This window comes from Triticum aestivum, chromosome 7D (genome assembly GCF_018294505.1).
Source record: "Triticum aestivum cultivar Chinese Spring chromosome 7D, IWGSC CS RefSeq v2.1, whole genome shotgun sequence".
Classification (NCBI taxonomy): domain Eukaryota; kingdom Viridiplantae; phylum Streptophyta; class Magnoliopsida; order Poales; family Poaceae; genus Triticum; species Triticum aestivum.
This window is the reverse complement of record NC_057814.1, coordinates 46597259-46616527: the sequence shown is the minus strand read 5'-3', so window position 1 is coordinate 46616527 and position 19269 is coordinate 46597259. Positions and strand designations below refer to the sequence as shown.

Here is a 19269-nt window from a genome sequence, read left to right as displayed (position 1 = left end):
TGCACATTTGATGCTTCTCTGCAATTTTTATTTTATGGTGGTTATGCCATGATGACTATTTTCATTTTATGTGCACATCGCATTTGATGCTTATTTCAATGTTAAGTGTTGAATGAATGGACATGGTCATGTACATCATATAGGACTGTTGTTTTTAGCTATTTTTAACCTTAACTAGTTGTTAATTTCATCTCTAATGTGATGAAAATTGAGTGTTTTTTTGTTTTGTCGGCTGCCTAAAGATGTGCAAGTATGGTTCTTCTCTAATGGTTGGCTTATGGCTGAATGTGTTGATGAATTGACTGATGCATGCTTGATCTGTGCCAAGTCTGAGTTTCAATGAGAACGAGCACAGATTCAACAAATAGGATGCAGATTCTATTCTGGCAAACTGTCCACTCTATTTTTGTGACAGTTAAATCATTATTCATCGGACAACAAAACCTTCAACACTTTACAGTCCTAAACATCACAAAGGGTATGATGAACTTTTCAATTTTCAGATCATTCGAAGCCCGTCAAAGTGCGTTGACTTAACGGTAGTGCCGTACGTGGCAAAAATGGAAGAAAACAAATGACGGGTGCCATTTTCATAAAAAGCACTAAATCAATGTCATTGAGCAAGTTTGAGTTGTGACTACTGACGTGTATATGAACTTATACCAAGCTATATGCATATATATGTAAATAGATTTGTATTGCCATGATCTTTGTGTATACAAACTTTACATGCTATTGTGTCTATATTGTATTGCCATGATCTTTGTGTATACAAACTTTACATGCTATTGTATTGGGCCATGGAAAAAACAAAACTTTAAGAAAAGCTATTTATGTGCAAAACAAAAGGATGGTTAAAAAGTAAGTTTGACATGGCAACTTTTGCCATGGAGTACGAATTTGCCATCACGCGACAAATGATAAAAATGCCATCACACGTTCAAAATGATATCTAGAGGACAAAAAAAACAACACTAAGACATCATGCCTTGTTTCAGCGCCTAAAATGACAAAGGCACTAACATTGTTCAAGGCAAATTAAAGAGAGAGAAAATTGTGACGGTGCTTGAAGTAAATTTTCCTACATTACGCATATGACCATTATTACAAAAACAATTATCTTGAAGTTGCCATGGTTTTTAAGACACGTCTTTTTTTCTTGTTCCTTCGCCATGTCAAATTTACTGTGGTCCCAGGAAAAAATTGCAATTGGTCACCACTAGCACTGCCGGGAAGACCCCTCCGGATGTTTTCCCCCTTCGCCGTTATCATGTAGTGCTGCAATAGGTCACCACTAGCACTGCCGGGAAAACCCTTCCGGATGTTTTCTCCCTTCACCGGTATCGTGTAGCTAGACCTCTTCGGATGTACCGCGATAGGTCACCACTAGACCCCTTCGGACGTTTTCCCCCTTCTGATTTACACTTGATGAAATTGTTGCATTGTTGTGTCATGATCATGCATATCATATCTCCATGTCATGATCATGCATATCATATTGTTGCATTGTTGTGTATTGATTGCATCTCCGGTATTGTTCTTCTTGATACTATGATTCAGTTTTTGCTTATTGAATGCATTCTAATTGTTTTATCTTTATTCTGGATTAGTTAAGCTATGGACGATAGCGGCAGAGACGACCATGATCAAGAGGATATCATGGTGAGGGAATGAACCAGATGACGGCTCACAATATATGAATGATTCCGGTGAGGGAATTGAGGAAGAACCAAGAGACGAAGGGCACACAAACAATGATGGCGAAGGAAATGTTCCTCAATTAACAAAGTCTAGCGAGGTATATATATAAGGCCTCTAATGATCATTACATGTATTAAGGAATCTTTCTTCTTTTAGCCCTCCGAATCGAGCAAATCTTCTACAAGGGAACGAGGCTAGGCCAAAAAGTCGCCTGATGGCATAAAGTACAACATCGATGATGTCAAAGCAGATGGCGAACCGATTGCTCCTACACACAATGCCCGCAAATTGGTAGGTCAATTGGGAGTTATTGTTAGCGACAACATCCCGATCACCGTTCAAGAACGGAATAAGCCAAAGGAAGATTGAGGAGTTAGTTTTGTCTGACAAAAGATCAAAAAATGTGCTTTGGGATACGCTCGTCTCACATTTCAACCTACTAGAGGGTTTCGGAGATAGTGACGGTTGAAAGTCAAGCAGTTTTCTCTTAAGAAGATGGCTACACAATTCCAGACGTGGAAGAAAAGATTATGGGCCGACTACGTCAAGGCAGAAAACAAGACTCCAGAATTCACTGGAGCACTAGAGAAGGTAAAAGAACACTGGGACTTATTTGTGCAGTTCAAGGAATCGGAAGCAGCTGGAACGGTCGAGAAAAAAATAAGATAAATGCTGACAAAAAAATTCACCATGTTCTGGGGCCAGGTGGCTACAAGACTGGCCTGCCTAAGTGGGAAGAATCTGAGGCCAAGATGATTGCTGCAGGGGTCACTCCAAAAACAGTGGGTTGGCACGACAGGTCTAGGACTTGGTTTTATGTGCATGGGGGGAACTTGGACCCAAAGACAGGGGAGATTATTGAACAGGCAAGTCTTAAAGACACCTCAGACGCTTTAATTCAAGCAATAGAAGAGGCTCAAACGGGGGTGTTCCAGCCCGAGAGAGAGAACAATGAGCTTACACACGCCTCGGGAATCCTGAACACCCGGGATGAACACAAGGCAAAGGCGTTGTTCCATGGGTTGAGGGGTTTGCGGAGTGGAACGACACTTACAGAAGCCATGCGAGAAAGAAGAAGCAGGATGTAGACCGGCTTCAAAAGGTAGAATCAAAGAATGCAGACGCATTTTAATGCGGCAGCAGGAGCAGATCGACACAATTAGCCAGCAAAGGGCGTCTCAGCGGCAGGAGCAAGCAGTTCTTGCATTCGATAGGACGGTCACATCTATGCCAAAAAGTAGTGTGGCTTCCATTGGGGTCCCGGCCAATGATGCACTGCTGGCTCGCTACCCCATGGATGATATCAAAGAGACGACAAGTTGTGATCTACACATGAAACTTGAGAACATATCCATTAAGGTGGCGGATGGCTTTGCTTTACCGAATGCACCTGAAGCAACCATCCATTGCAATCTGATTCCAGCTGGCTATGCTCGTGTCGGGGTGGATGAAGTTCTGTCGGGATATGACTCACTAGAGCTTGACTTTCCTGGAGGTCAAGGGGAGCAGACACTGGGAGAAGTCATACATGGTCTCGTTGTATGGAGAAAGGAATGCATCGTTTTTCCAAACTCGGCGCCAAGGCCGCCGACTCCACCCCACCTCGAGACGGAGCGGAACGCGAGTCCGCCATATCGATCTCCACCGCGTCGGTCGATTCCACCCCACCCCGAGACGGAGCCCAAAGCGAGTCCGCAATATCGATCTCTGTCGCGTCAGCCGACTAGAAACGCGCCTCCTGCCAAAAGGAAGTTAGCTTACGAGATGACTGAGGAGGAAACTAGAGCGACCGTGGATTCCGAAGTGAAGGCCCATTTTGCACCGAAACTGCCCCCGCCACCAAAGGAGAAAATACCTGAGAAAACCGTACAACACTTTGTGGATCTTCTAGAGCGACCCCCAGCACATTTATAGACTAGGTTAGCAGACGATGATGAACGTTGTATTAAGAAGTCATATCATGAACAAAAGAAACAGTCATCGAAAAGTACAAGTAGTAATAAAAGTGGAGAAACAGTTCCCCAGCTTAGAGAACAGGCAGTGCAATCGACCCCCCCCCCCCCCCCCCCCACTCAAGGTGCCAACCGATAAGGCTCAAGAATTTGGTATCAGTATTGATGAACCCCTAGGCGCCGAGGAAGTGCCCATGGCTGAATTAGCATGGAAATATGTCTCCGGGTACCCTCTGGTCACACCTGAGCAGGTCCCGCATATACCAACACAAATGCGAAGATTGCATGATTGCAACATGCGAGAAGTAAAGAACGGGCGACGTATGCTCATGGTGAATGTAAACAAAGAGCTTTACTTTTATGAAACCGAGATAATGATTGAGCTTTCAGAAATCTTGAAAACTACCTTGGATCATATATTGTCGTTCCAATATGAAAATAAGATAATTTGTTACCCCAAAAAATAAATTCAAAGGTTTTGCTACTCCAAATACATGATAGTTTTCCTCGAGTCGTAAATCCATAAAACGTAATTATCTATGCAGATCATTTTTTCTAGATAAAAATTTTTGGTGACAAGATAGATGTCATGGAAAAAGGAAGGTAGGAAGGTAAATACATATCAATACTCAAACTTTATGTGTAAATTCAAAATCTAGCCGCGCAAATGCGCGGGTCACCCAGCTAGTTAAATAAAAAAACGTCGGCATCCTCCATTAAGAAGATGGCGTATCACTTTGAATGTTCTCGTATCAAGACAAGTGAACATTCAAATTGATAGTCCATCTCCTTAACAAGAGTGTAATGAATACCGAAGCTTACAGTGTCTGGACTATCCCACTACGAGCATGGTTAATAATACAGCCAACGGTCGGCTATAAGAAGTTGCCATGTCATATACAACCAACCTTTTAGCCGGCATGTACAATAATAAGTTTTAAATATGTACTAGTTTATCAATAGTTGGCCCACCTTACATCCTCACAAAGTGTCTTGGGTCTCGTGTTGCAGCTGGCTACTAACCAAGAGCCCGCTTTTCTTCTCTCTCCTCTTCTCTTTCCTCCAACTAAGCACATATATATTATTCTATTCCTTATAGCCTGCTTATGTCACTCTATTGTACTTGCTCTACTTAAACAGGTTATGTTGCTTGTCTTTAGGCGAGGTGGGGCTAAAGTTTGGGCGGCTGCTACGGATCAGCCGGACGAGAAATCATCTGCCTAGCGAGCCGTATGATTCAGGCGTGCGTGGCCATCCGATTCATGCGAGGCAGTCAGTCTTCTTTCCTTTCCCTTTGCACGCGTGACCTTCTGCAGCTCGCATCACCTTCTGCAGAAAATGAGGTTGCAGCACCAACGCCTCCGTTGAGCCACCGGCGCGGGCGACAACACAATAGCGGATGCTGGGACCCCCGATGAGCGCAGCTCTGACGAGGCACGACGTTCACACTATCTGTAGTTTCCCGCCCCACGAGCAGCACTCATGCAAAAAGTTAGAGACGCCGGCCACCGTCCTCGCCGGTTACTTACAGCGACTCCACCCTACCGTGGATGCTTTGCAGCACTGCCGCCGCTCCCGTAGCTAGTGCCTCCACCACAATACCGACGCCGTCGAAGCGCGCTGCATCGCATCACTGGTTCCTCTCAGCAGCGACGCAGGTGCTGCATAGCAACGCCGGTAGGACTAACGAGCGTTGTGTCGCAGCACTGGAAGTTGCAGAGGAGCGCCGCGTCGCAGCACCAGCTGACATGGATGGCCGCTGTATCGCAGAACCGGTGGCCGCTGAGGACCGCCGCATCCCTGACGAGAGTTGCATCTCGATCTCAACATTGCAATTTCTCCCGCGCTGCATTGAAGCTCCGCCTCCACGCCGGCTTCCGTCGATGACCGCTGCATCGCAGCACTACTGGCCGCCGAGGAGCGCCGCATCGCCGGCAGCACTGACGAGAGTTGCATCTCGACATTGCAACTTCTCCCCGCGCTGCATTGAAGCTCCACCGTCGCGCCGGCTGCTGTCGATGACCGCTGCATCGCAGCACTAGTGGCCGCCGAGGAGCGCCGCATCGCCGGCAGCACTGACGAGAGTTGCATCTCTACATTGCAACTTGTCCCCCGCACTGCATTGAAGCTCCGCCGCCACGCGCACAACACCATGCGTGTTGCGTCGTCAGCTTTCGCCGCCGGCGAGATACGCGGGGTCGCTGCACCAAGTGCGCTATATTGCAGCACCGCCGTCCTGTCGAGATCCACGGGTTCGTGGCAGCACATATGACGCCTTCCCCAACTCGGGCTCGCAACATGGAAGCCTCCTCCACAAAAACACTGGCTCACATTGCAGTAGCTGTTGGCCTGCTGCCATGGCGAGGGATGCGACAGCGGTGGCTGCACGCCGTGTTTTGTAGCAGCGGCGGCGGTTCTGATGGCGAGGGATGCACAACGGTGGATGCACGCCATGTTTTGCTTGCAGTAGCGGCGGCTGTTGCCATGGCGAGGGATGGCAAGCGGTCCTCTTGATTTGAACTAATGGTGGTTGCTGGGGATCAGCGGTGGTCCTCGACGGGAGGATGGAGATTGGGAAAGGAAAGTGGCTGAAAGAAGACTAGCGGACGGGAGGAGATAAGGCTGGGGAGTGAGAGCGGTGGGTGGGCACACGTGTCGTTCGGAAGAGATAGTTTACGCGAGGGAGAAATCATCTGGATGATTCTAAACGTTTTCCTAAAGTTTGATCATAGCCTTATATTTACCGAGAGCACTATTTAAATAGGTTATGTTGCTTGTCTCTAGGCGAGGTGGGGCTATTTGTGAACCGAGGCAAAAGCCAGTCTTTTGGGGCGTGCAATAAATTGATGACGGATCGATTGGGCGTTACGGGCGATCAGTTTGAGTAGGCCACAAACTAGTAGTACTACCACACAAACTGGTAGTTGGTTGGTAGGCCGTTGATGGGTGATACAGCGGTTTGTGTCGTCGGACATGGCGTCAAAGCCACAGGCTCTCGACCGACACGCACTACTTAATTAGCACGCGCAGCAACAAGTGAGCCACACGTGCACACGAGGGGGGAGAGGGACGGCGAGCGCGGATGGGCGCAGAGGCTCTGCTCCGGCAGCAGGAGCCATGGTTCGTCTCGCTGGCCATACTTGGCGCCCTCTACGTCGCGGCCTTCGCGTGTCGCCTCCTACACATCTCCGGCATCGCGCTCTGCCTGCGCGGCCCCAAGGACCTTCGCCGCCGCTATGGGGCGTGGGCCGTCGTCACCGGCCCGACATCCGGCATCGGCCGCTCCATGTCCCTGGAGCTCGCGCGGTGCGGCCTCAACCTCATCATCGTCGGCCGCGACCCCGCCAAGCTCCAGAACATCGCCGGAACCGTCTCCAAAACCCACGGAGTGCTAACCAAGACCGTGCAGTTTGACTTCTCCCTCGTCTCCACTCCTCAAGGTGAAGCAAGCAGCACGCAGCACTCAAGGAACTACCGTACATGGTACATGCTGTACTGATCGGTCGTGTTTCGGCAGGGGAAGAGGCGATGGGGCGGCTCCGGCAGGCGGTGGATGGGCTGGAGGTGGGAGTGCTGGTGAACAACGCCGGCGTGGCGACGCCGCATGCAACGTACCTCCACGAGGCCGACGCGGAGGCGTGGGTGAGGATGATACGGGTCAACCTGTTGGCCGTGACGGAGGTGACAGCGGCCGTGCTGCCCGGCATGGTGGAGCGGGGGAGGGGCGCCGTGGTCAACATCGGCTCCGGCGCCGCAGAGGCGTTGCCCTCCTACCCGCTCTACTCCGTCTACGCCGCCACCAAGCGCTATGTTGCTCAGTTGTCCAGGAGCCTATACGTTGAGTATAGGGTCAAGGGAATCGATGTGCAGTGTCAGGCACCGCTGTACGTAGACACGAAGATGGTGACGAACATGGTGACGCGGGGAGGGCTCCTGTCCTGGCTGATCTTTCCGACGTCGGACGCGTACGCTCGTGCTGCGGCGCGCTGGATCGGGCACCGCCGCCCGGTCTGCATGCCCAACCTCGGTCACCGGCTGCAGTGGTGCTTCTCCCACTTTGTCCCGGATCGCGTCCTCGCCGCGCACCGCCTCCACGAGAACCTCCGGCAGCGGGCCGTCTTCCAGCAGCTCAGGTCATCATCAGGCCAGAGCACCGTCGGACGTCGTTAGCGGCGACCTGACCAGCCAGCATAGTTTGTTGGCAGGAGTAATAAATGATTTTGTTAGCTTGGTATTTATTATTATGTAATGTATCTTTCACAAATATTCTGAATTTTTCTTATCTGAGGTCGGCGATCTGGACAACAAAGATATAATGTACTGTAGTTTGGTTTTGTGGGACAGCGGAAAAAGACAGACAAGAAAATAAAGTAAAAGTGAGATTTTATATTGAGGTAATTTCAATGAATTGAGCTCCGCTTCGGTACACCACCTTAGTAATAAACATATAAAGCGCAATGTAGACCTTTGACAAATTGTATATACTTTTGTACGTATATAATGAGTCACCATACACATTTGGCGGGGTCCTCCTATGTGACGCGCTCTGCGTCAAGTTGTTGCCGTTTCGCACAGGGGGGGCTTCGACTGGGCCGGCCCATGAAGACAACAACAGAAATCGAACGCGAACTGTAGGCAAAAAAAATTGGTATGTGCTGCCGGGGATTCGAACACAGACAATGTGTTCCTGCCAACTGACCTAGCACTTGTAGCTGATCAAATAGCTAGCATCAAACTTAAAGTACAAACAAGCCACGCAGATCCGAATTAGTTTAGGAATTTTGGAAGCAATATCTTTTCAAAAAAGGGAATCTCCTGTGAAAGCAAGCACTTACCAAATTTGTGAACAAGTTTTAAAAAGCTAGAAAATTTTCGAAAACAAGAACATGTTTGAAAATCTTGACCAATTTTTTTGAAACAAGAACATTTTTACAAATTTCAAATAAAATTTGGAAATGTGACCATATTTTGAAATCCTGAACAAAATTTCCAAACACGATTTTTTTTAAATTGTGAACAATTTTCAAAACTAGAAAAAAATTGAAATTCCTAAAAAAAGAAAACATGACCATTTTTTTAAACTATAACACTTTCTAAAAATTAACAAATTTTATAAAAACAAGAAGATTTTTTGAAATGCCCGAACAATTATTGAAAAATGTAAACATTTTTAGAATTTTGAACAATTTTTTGAAACACGAACATTTTTTGAAATTTGGAACAATTTTTAAAAAGTCGAACAAAATTTGAACTTTCTGAACAATTTTTGAAAAAAACAAACAGAAAAGAGAAAAAAGAAACAAAAAATGAAAAACGAAGAAAACCACAAGAAGAAACAGGAAAAATGGTCAAAAAGAAAAAAAGGTTCAGGGAACCTTCTAGAGGGTTCCCAAAACCGGATTGCTAGCGCTGGTTCATGGGCCTGCCCATTGCTAGGGATGCGGGGTATTGCCTTTGCGTGCTGTCGTCATTTTGACGCAATGAGCCGTGCATAGGGTTTCCCGTTCGGCGGACCTCCTAAATGCCAAATTACGTACAGGAACAGTTAACATGGGCCCACCCATTTACAGCAGCTAGAGGAACCGAACATGCGATCCGGATAAAATTGCTCTCATTGCTAGCCAGAAGACTCCGTCCAAGAGGATGTTGTTTCTCGACATCCTCGAAATTGTCCCAGTTATTTTGTCATTACCTTGTATGACCAATTCAAGCACCGTGTGAAATTGACTATGTTTTCGATAAGTTATATATTTTCTGAAGTTTTCTCGATGAAAAAAGTCCGATAAATGATCGGACGTGTTGGAACATGCATATGGTGTCGGAAGTCGTTCAAACATGGCATGGATGCCTACCATGGGCATGCCCACCTGGTGGAAAATGTTGGGGTTATTGTAAGGATGTCAAAAAAATACAATGTTCACCGAGAATGTCCGGGTAGGCCAAAAGGCTCCGTTGGACGGCACGTTTTTTGTGACATATGTTAAATGGCCCTAATTTTTTCCAACGCCTTGTATGACCAATTCAAGGCACTATGCCAAGTCGTTTGGTTTTTTAAAAGTTTTTCATTTTCTAAAGTTTTCTTAGAAAGTCGTCCAGACCTGGCATGGATGCCTACCATGGGCATGCCCATCAGGAAAAAGTTAGGGACATTTACAGGAAATCCACAAAAACACCATGTTCAACGAAAGGTGTACAGTAGGCGAGAAGGCTCCGTCTGACAGCTCGTTGTTTTTTGTTATATTTGAAATGACCCCAATTCTTTTCATGGTCTTGTCTGGTCAACTTCAGGTATAATGCCAAGTTGTTTTTATTTTTTGACAAATTTGCATTTTCTGGAGTTGTCTCGGTCTAAAAAGACCGAGAAAAAGTTCAAATCGTTCAAATCTGACATGGATTCCTACCATGGGCATGCCCACCTGGTTGCAAAAGTTAGGATCATTCTAAGGATGTCCAAAAATAGACCATGTTGAATGGAGAGGGTTAGGGTAGTCCAGAAGGTTCCGTCTGAGTGCACGTTGTTTCTCAACATCCTTGAAACGACCCTAATTATTTTTCTGACCTTGTATGACCAATTCAAGGCACAATTCCAAGTTGTTTGTGTTTTTGACTAGTTTTTGCATTTTCTGGTGGTTTCTCGGTAAAAAAGGTTGATAAATGTCCGGACATGTCGTAACTTGCATACGGTGTCGAAAGTCGTTCCAAGCAAGCATGAATTCCTACCATGGGCTTACCCACCTGCTTTTAGAAGTTTGGGTGATTTCAAGGATGTATAAAAATAGACAATGTTTGAGGGTATTCTGGTGCTAGAAGGCTCCGTCTGAGAGGATGATGTTTCTCGATATCTGTCAAATGGACCCACAATTTTTTCACCAGCTTTTATGACCAATTCAAGGCATTATGCCAAGTTGTTTGGATTTTGATAAGTTTTGCATTTTCTGGAGTTTTGTCGGTGAAAAAGGGTCGATACATGGCCAGACGTGTCCAACATGCAAACGGTGTCGGAAGTTGTCCAAGCCTGGCATGAATGGCTCATATGTATGTGCCAGGTTGTTGCAAGAAGTTGTGGTCATTTATCCATAGTGAAAACAACACGAGTTGAGAGGAGCGTGCGTGAGTAGGCTAGACGGATGCCGTGAGCATATATTTTTTTCCTAATTTGAATGCTTCTATTATTTACAATTTTCGTCACTACCAATAAATCTCAAATTTGAGAAAGAATTCATGGTTCGAAGTTATAGCGGGTGGAAGTAATCCGAGATGTCCATAGTTCGAATCCTACTTCATGCACCTATTTTTTGAAGGTTAAAAAAAGAAAAATAAGTAAATGGGCCAAGCCAAGGACGGAGGGGTCTGTACGCTAGACAAAACGAGGGTGACAACGAGACCAGACAATGAGGTGAACATGGCACTGTGTAGAATGCAAAGTGGGAAGCATCCTTTAGAAGCACTGATCAGATTGACAAATGACATGTCATCTTTCATGAAGCACACGGTTTGTACCATCGACTTCATGGCATACTGTTTCTATGTATCTAATTTATCAAGGAAATACTTAATGGAGAAAATAAGTTAATAAATAGTTGCGTGCATCAATCAATGCATAGGCCAGAGGTTATTCTCCATAAAAAAATACAAATTAAGGAAGAAAATAGTCTGGAAATAAATTCTGTTGCCTACTATCTTTTCTGCTCATGTTTCTCTTGCTCTGTAGGTTAAGGTGTTTTCAGAATATGTGCATCTTCTAAGAAAAATTTGTGTGCCTTTAATTGCAGAATATACTGGACAAACTACCTGAAAAAGCGGCCTCGATGGAGGCCGAGCTCCATGCCTCCGGGTGAATAGTATCATGTATACGGTTGAATGTGAACTGTTTGCACTAGTAGAAAGCAGGGCTTTCGTTTGGGCCAGATAAGCCCATTAGTCCCGGTTCAGTCACGAACCGGTATTCATGGGGGCATTGGTCCCGATTCGTGCGGCTAAAGGCATTAGTCCCGGTTCAAATGAGCCCTTTAGTCCCGGTTTGAGACACGAACCGGGACTAAAGGGTGCGATGCCCTTTTGTCCCGGTTCGTATCTCAAACCGGGACTAAAGATTAGACCTTTAGTCCCAGTTTGACACACGAACCGGGACTAAACGCACCCTTTAGTCCCGGTTCGTGTCTCAAACCGGGACTAAAGGTCCCATTTTCAAACTCTACCCCCTTGGTGGATCGCCTTTTCAGTTTTGTAAAAAGCAAAAGAAAATGATAAAAAATTCAAAAATTAAAATCCTTCGAGATGTAGTTATGTCACTACATCTATTAGTTAGGAAAATTAAAAAACTTAAATTTGGACATGTTTTGCAAAAAAATGTTATGAAAAAGTAAAACGGCCATATCTTTTGCGTACGATGTCAAAAAACGCATAATATATCAAAAAAACAGCACCAAAGTCCGCATCCGATTTTTAGAATGCCGTAGGCCTGTTTGCAAATTTGTAGAATCCTCAAATTCTGAAAGGAAAAAAGATGTGCTCAAATTTCAGTTTTTTTTTGAATTTTGGTTAAATCTGGTCAAACTACTTATTCAAGAAGTATTAGTGGTACTAAATAATTATTCAAGAATATTAGTGTTACTAAATAATTATTTAAGTATTTTGAATTTTGGTCAAATCTGGTCAAACTATGGTCAAACTACTTATTCAAGAAATATTAGTGTTACTAAATAATTTTTTTTTAGAATAATAGTTTCAAACTCAAATAATGAAACGTGCGACTTCATACTCAAGCTAAACTCCTGAGGGTTAATAGGATTGACATCTTACTATTGTCAGGAAAACAACAAGTGCAGACTTGGAAACGAGAGAGAATAGAACCCGGAAGTTAAGCGTGCTCAGGCTGGAGTAGTGAGAGGATCGGTGACCGGTCGGGAAGTTAGATGATTTGCAATGATGAGGGGTGATTAGAGATTAGAGGTTAAATTAAGCAGTGATGAGTAGTGATTAGAGATTAAATTGTAAAATAATTCAGAAATTTAAAAATCGAAAAAAATTAAATAAAAAAATAAAATTTCATAAATTTTTTTGTTAAAATAAAAAATTTCCTTTAGTACCGACCACGGCCACGTGGAGGGCCTTTAGTGCCGGTTCGTATAAGAACCGGGACTAAGGGGGGGCCTTTAGTACCGACCCTTTAGTCTCGGCTCCAGAACCGGGACAAATGGGCCTTTTTCTACTAGTGTTGGCATGCATGCCTCCCGGTGGTTGGATGCTCCAATGCCCCGTTCGCAAGTGCATGATAAATAATGTGCATGCAAACACGCGCTAATAATTTTTCCTCGTTCAATCTATGCACGCCTAGACCGTGAGGCACTCAATAATATAGCGAGCTGCTGGCTATACTATAGGAATCACGTAAAATGCCGACAGTTAAACCCGTCGGCATAGGCCCTCAAACCGTCAACATAGGGTAAGCCGACGGTCCCCGTCGGCATAAATAGCGTAGCCATACCCCCATTCCCCGTCGGCATATAAAAACCCTCGGCATAGATGACATATACCGACAGCGGCCGTCCGCATATATCCCCGTCGGCAAACTATTTGACAGTGCGACCGTCAAGTGCCGACCGTCACAGTGAGGCGTCTGGTGCCGCCACGTGGCGCATCTATGCCGACCGTTTAACCGTCGGCATATCTTATATCTATGCCAACGGTTAAGCGGTCAACATAGATGCGCCATGTGGCGGCAGTAGGCTTCTTCCGGTGGTCTCCCTATGCCGACGGCTTAACGGTCGACATCGTTAAAGCTACACCGACGGTTAAACCGTCGGCGTAGATGCGACGTGTCGTATTCTGGTAGCTCGGGTTCGAGGCTACACCAACGGTTAAACTGTCGGTATAGTTTTGGCCAATTTTTTTTCTCTATTTTTGCTTCTACTTTGCAAATAAAATGAGCACAATATATATAACAACATCTCCATCACAAAACTATATAGCATCATCATTTCAAACAAGTAGGTAGCATCAACATCAACATAGAGCATCATGTCATCGAACACAGCATCAATATCCACCATAATGCATCCCCTACAGAAGTCAACATAGCATCCACTAAAGAAGTCAAAAGTCCTAGCCAACGGCCTACGAGCACCGTCCACCTGAAGTGTACCTCCAAATAGCATCATCACTACAAAATGAAGAATCACAACCATTTAGGATGGCATTTTATCCAGTTCTAAGTGTGTGGCTTCAGAAATGTTCTAACTATGAAAAAAATGCATCTGAGACTAGGAGACTTACAAAATGAGGCGATCGGCTCGAGGTAGAACCACCAACAGCACCACCACCCGGGTTATGACGACGGTTACCATTTCACCGTCGGCTTAGCTCCATGAACGCCGACGATGACCGTCGGCATATATTTGGCCGTGGGCATCTTAAATGATTCCTGTAGTGATACTCATGTATCGAAACTACTACAAGGACGACATGTCCCTAACAAAGTGTGCACGATGGACGATTGGACGGAGCTGACCAGGTTTGTAGTCCACACGAACGGCTTGATGAGATGTGTCGTCCAAAAATCTTTCGGCAATTGTCGTGTGTATAGCATCGTTGCTCATGTATAACCAATGTAATTTACAACTCGCTAGTAGAGTAGTAGTACATGCATTTTTCTTTCTCTGGTCATTCTATTATTAAGCTAATCATATGGTTGTGCATGCCTGTAACGAATTTGTGAGGAAGAAGAAGAGGTGTTGCGAGAGGCAGCACCAACACTACTCGCTTCGGAGCGGAAGGTGGGCATGGATTTTTAGAAGAGCTCTAGTGAATTCACGCGCATTGACAACTCGCTCGTACTAGAAGTAGTGCATGCAGATGCAGGCATTCACAACCAGACAAGTAGCTAATCATATGGTTGTGAATGCCTGTAGCGAGGGAGTGCTGACCGGTGACACTACCGGGCGGCTAATGATGTGCAACCCGCGGACCGGCAATGTCACCGTGCTCAGGTCCGGCCTGGCCTTCCCCAACGGCATGGCTGTGACTCTGTGAGCGCCGACAGGACGCACCTCGTTGTCGCCAAGACATTGTCATGCAGGCTGCTTCGTCGTCACTGGCTGCACGCACCCACGGCGGGGGAAACGGAGGTGCTTGCCGAGCTGCCGCGGTACCCGGACAACGTGCGCCCGGACAGAGGAGACCAGGGATGGGTACTGGGTGGGCTTGAACCGAAAAAAGCAGTGGGAATAGAACGGTACCATGGCGAACTCCACGAGGGCCGTCAGGGTTGTCGTCACCGGAGATGTCAAGAACGGCAGGGTGGCCGTGGCGCTGCGGGGTTCAGCGACTCCACGGTGAGCGAGGTGGTGCAGGGGAACGGGTTACTGTGGATCGGCTCCGTTGACACGCCCTACGTCCGTCTCTTCAAGTTTGCATCTCTCTAGCGCATAGCTGTAAGCGTCATCGGTTACTTGGCTGACATTAAACTGAAGCAAAAAACAAATGGTTTGCTAATAAAAATATGGATTAAATAGTTTGCCTGATACAAAAAGAAACTGGAGCATTACATATAGCCGCAAGAATAATAAGAAACTAAATCCATCCTATATCTTCAAGTTTGCATCTCTCTAGCGCATGGCAGTAAACGACATCAGTATCATGCCGGACATTAAAATGAAGCAAAAAACAAATGGTCTGATCGTAAAAATAAGGATTACAATAGTTTGCCTGATACAAAAAGAAACTGGAGCATTACATTTAGCGGCAAGAATAATAAGAAACTAAAAGCCCTCCTATACATACTATTCTCTACTTCTCTCTACTTCCTTTTTACTACGCCGACATAAGGAAGCTTCACCGAACCCAGGTAGAGTTTGCCGTCGTCTCTTTCCATGATCTCGGTTGGCCTGACTTTCTTTGACCCTCTCATCTGCTCGACTATCTTCCCATCAGCCCCGACCCTGACAGCAAGAAGATGGCTATCAAGGCCAAAGGGCAACTCATTCTTCTCACGGTGCAACGCCACCCAATAACCTCCTTTCCTGTCGGGCCTGACATTATCTGGGTAGCCCGGCAGGTCGGCAAATGGCTCGGACTTGCCCGCGTCGACCCCTCTTATCCAGTGCCTCAGCAGCTTGCATGGGCCGGTAGATGTGACCACGAGGTGCGTGCGGTCGGTGCTGAGCGAGACACCGTTCGGGTATGTCATCCTAGGTTGGAGCATGATGACGTCCGATGTTCGTGGATCATACATCATGAGGCGGCCCGTGGAGTCCCCCGTCTTGGTGACCATCTCGTGTTCAGACCTGTCGTAGTTCATCGAGCTGTGGGTGAAGTAGACTTGACCGGTGACTTGATCGACGTAAACCCTGTTGGTGAAGCGCAACGGCATGCCATCAATCTGGTCGGCCAACACGGTGGCCTCCCCACCGCCGGGCGGCACACGCATAAGCCCTTTGTACGCATCGGCCACGTAGAGGTCGCCCGTTTTCTCGTTGAAGCGCAGGCCAAGCGGGCGGCCGCAGCGGCTCTCTATGTCCGCCTCCGTGCCAAACCTGCATGTCGTGCACGTTTCGCTGTCGTAGCCTGGTCCGTAGGCGTATGTTGTCCAGCCGAGCTTGGGCCCATTCCACCTCAGGATACGGCCGTCGGATACGCCGCTGTACGGGCCTCGGCCCTGAGCGTCGAAGGCGACGCTCTCCGGCCCGTGCACTTCTCCGGGCGGCAGGGGCAGCTGCTGTGTCCGGGAGGCGTCGAAGCTTGCGGCGGCGGCTGCCATGGCCCCGGGCATGAAGAGAAGGACGAGTATGACGAGAGCGGCGGTGGCCTTGAGGAGGCGGCTCATGCCGCAGCCCATGTTGGCGGCTACCCTCCTCGCTGGCTGGCTACCTTAATCTTGCGGAAAAGTTTATACCCGGCGCGCCGGCCGAACATTGGGCCGGTCGCGCGCGGGACGTTCGATTGGGAGTCATCATGTGGCCAGAACAGACCGTGACCCCACCTTATTCCTTCGCTATGGTTGCCTTCTTCTTCCGCTCTCTCGCTCCCCAGCTGCTCCCCCGTCGTCCGAGCGCGCCCCGCGGCTCCCGTCGACTATGCGCCGGCGAGCTGCTACCAGAGGTGGCCAGAGATACGAGGCGGAGCGCGCGCCGGCGAGATCCACACCTCCTCCCTCCACGCGGCTCCCATCGCTAACCTCTCCCCATCTTCTCCGCTAACCCCGCGCCGTCCAAACCACGGCTGCTGCCGAGAATGCCATGGACGACCTCCGCACCTCCTCCCTCCCCCCATCCGCCCACTTCCCCCTCCCCCCCTCTTCTAGATCTGCGGCGGCGGTCGCACGCCCGTCGGCGTCACACATCTACCTACAGCCGAGGCATTACAGAACCTGCCGCAGACCCCCGTGTGTTGCAACCGCTAAAAAAAAGCTTCAAACTCTATATGAAAAGCTTCAACCGTATATACAGAAAGCTGCAAACCTTCAGTGCTATCGAGGGAAGCTACAACTGTGTACAGAAAATGCTACAACCTTTGACGAAAAAAGCTTCAACTTAACGATAGAGGAAGCTTTCACCCAGGCGCTGCTCAAAACGAAAAAAGTTTCAATCGTTTACAGAAAAGCTTCTACCGTAGAGGAAAAAAGCTTCAACCTTCGAGAGAGAAAGCTACAACCAAACTCTGCACAATCAGCGAAGTTGCAACCGTTCGACAGAGAAAGCTTTTGAAATCGTATGTGCAAAAAAAGTTTCAATCGTTTACAGAAAAGCTTCTACCACCGATGACGGGATTTGCTACAACCAATGGGGGCCATCCCACGGCGGTGGTGACCACGGCCTGACGGTGGTGCCCACGGCCCGACGCTGGTGCTGCAACCAGTTTGTTTTTTTGCTACAACCAATCATTTTTTTTGCTACTAATGTCTTTGGATTTTGCTGGAAACAACCCATTTTTTTGCTACCGGCGTCTTGACTTTGCTGCAACCGGTGTCTGTTTTGCTTCCACCGTATCATGTTTTTGCTGGAACCGGTGTTTTCATGTTTTTGCTTCCACCCTGTGCGAGTTTTTTGCTAGAACCGATGCCTCATTTTCTTTTTTTTTTGTTTCCATGGTGTGTTTGATTTGCTGGAATCGGCACTGGTTTTTGCTACCACCACATTTTTGGTTGTAAGCGACGCGACTATGCCATTTTTGATACTGCAACCGGCGACGAGGATGGCCGGCTGCATCGGAGTTGTGCCGCCGCACCGGAGCTGCGGTCGTCGCCATGGGGAGCTGCAACCGCAGGAGCAGGCTGCTGCATGCACGAAGACGGCGACGGCGACCGGTGACGAGGGCAGCGACGGCGACCGGGCGACCGGCGACGAGGGCAGCGACGGCCGGAGAACGTGCGGGCGGTTCTTCAAGGCCAGGCGCGTCGTGCGGTGTTGGTTTGACGAAGACGCGGGCGAGAGGTGAACGAAGACGAAGATTAGAAAGTAATCGAACGGTTATTAGTAGGCCTATCGGACGGCTGCGGGCTGACCGGCCCAACGGTTGGGCCGGTGCACCGGCGCAGATCGCTGCCCTTAATCTTGTGGATCGATCGGTACGTACGTACGTAGTTGCTCGGTCGATCTTCTGGTGGATCTGGATATGGTTTGATTTGATGGATTCAAGGGAGGTGGCTAGCTACAGGTCCTATTATATGTACGTACTTTCATGAAAAGCTAGTACAGGTCCGAGTCGGCCCATGGTTCAGAGTCACGTACGTAGGGCGAGTCTGACGGAGGCAATCCAGTCGGAGACGGATTCGTAGGATTTTAAGGAGAACCGAGCCCGGCCGGGTACGTACGCTCATCTCTACTGGTTTCACGCGGTGGGGCTGTGCAGCGCGCCCGGGAACTCCGTGTCGATGGTCACCTTGGAGCGGGACGTCTCTCTCTCTTCCTCCCCCTTATATCCAGGCTAGGCCAATCTTCTTCTCTTTTTCTTTTCCTTTTCTTTTTTGAGAATTAGGCCGAGCTCCGACCCAATCAAATTAATTTTGGGACTCGCCTGACCTGTTCGCCGCCGGCCTGGAATCGCAAGTTCATCGCGGCCGCGATTTCGGGACTCGGCCGCCGTGGTCTTTCTCGCCCCACAAGACGACATGATCTCCTCCTCCTCCTCCTCAAGCTGCACTACGCCGGATCAGACGAGCTCCGACCACCCTTTTCTTCTTCTTTGCAGACAACAACAAGAATCCTCCCACCAGAGCCAGAGGGAGGGAACCTTCACCTACGACCCGGCCGCTGCCATCCGCCAACGACCTCCTACCCTCAGGCTTCATGTATCTTCCTCGACGGACTTCTTCCAAGACAAGACGCCAGCGAGCTACAAGAGCAGCGTGAGTTGTACACCATCTCCCGTACCGAACTGTGAGAGATTCAGTCAGCACATATGGTCCCCGTCAACGGAGCACTCACCGGCGACGACTAATCAACGGGTGAGGAGCCAGGAGCCAAACCACCTCCTCACAAGGAGAAGGGGAGCATCGCCTCTCGCCAGCCGTCGCCCAAGTCATAAGTTGCACGCACACCCCGCACGCGGACGAATGCCTACCTCTGGTATATATAGAGATAGTCTTGGAAGGCATGGTGAAGAGAAGTAGAAGGCTGTG

At 48.0% G+C, this 19269-nt stretch overlaps 2 protein-coding genes across 2 annotated transcripts; one reads left to right on the top strand and one right to left on the bottom strand.

Annotated features, from left to right (window-relative positions):
* The first annotated feature begins 6668 nt into the window (after window positions 1-6668).
* Window positions 6669-8001, top strand: LOC123167985 (very-long-chain 3-oxoacyl-CoA reductase 1). Its single transcript, XM_044585846.1, has 2 exons — window positions 6669-7093; window positions 7171-8001. Exons 1-2 carry the CDS (start codon window positions 6736-6738, stop codon window positions 7821-7823), a joined length of 1011 nt encoding a protein of 336 aa, XP_044441781.1. The 5' UTR covers window positions 6669-6735; the 3' UTR covers window positions 7824-8001.
* A 7443-nt stretch (window positions 8002-15444) lies between these two features.
* Window positions 15445-16912, bottom strand: LOC123170505 (protein STRICTOSIDINE SYNTHASE-LIKE 10-like). Its single transcript, XM_044588367.1, has one exon. It carries the CDS (start codon window positions 16486-16488, stop codon window positions 15451-15453), a length of 1038 nt encoding a protein of 345 aa, XP_044444302.1. The 5' UTR covers window positions 16489-16912; the 3' UTR covers window positions 15445-15450.
* Window positions 16913-19269: the final 2357 nt, after the last annotated feature.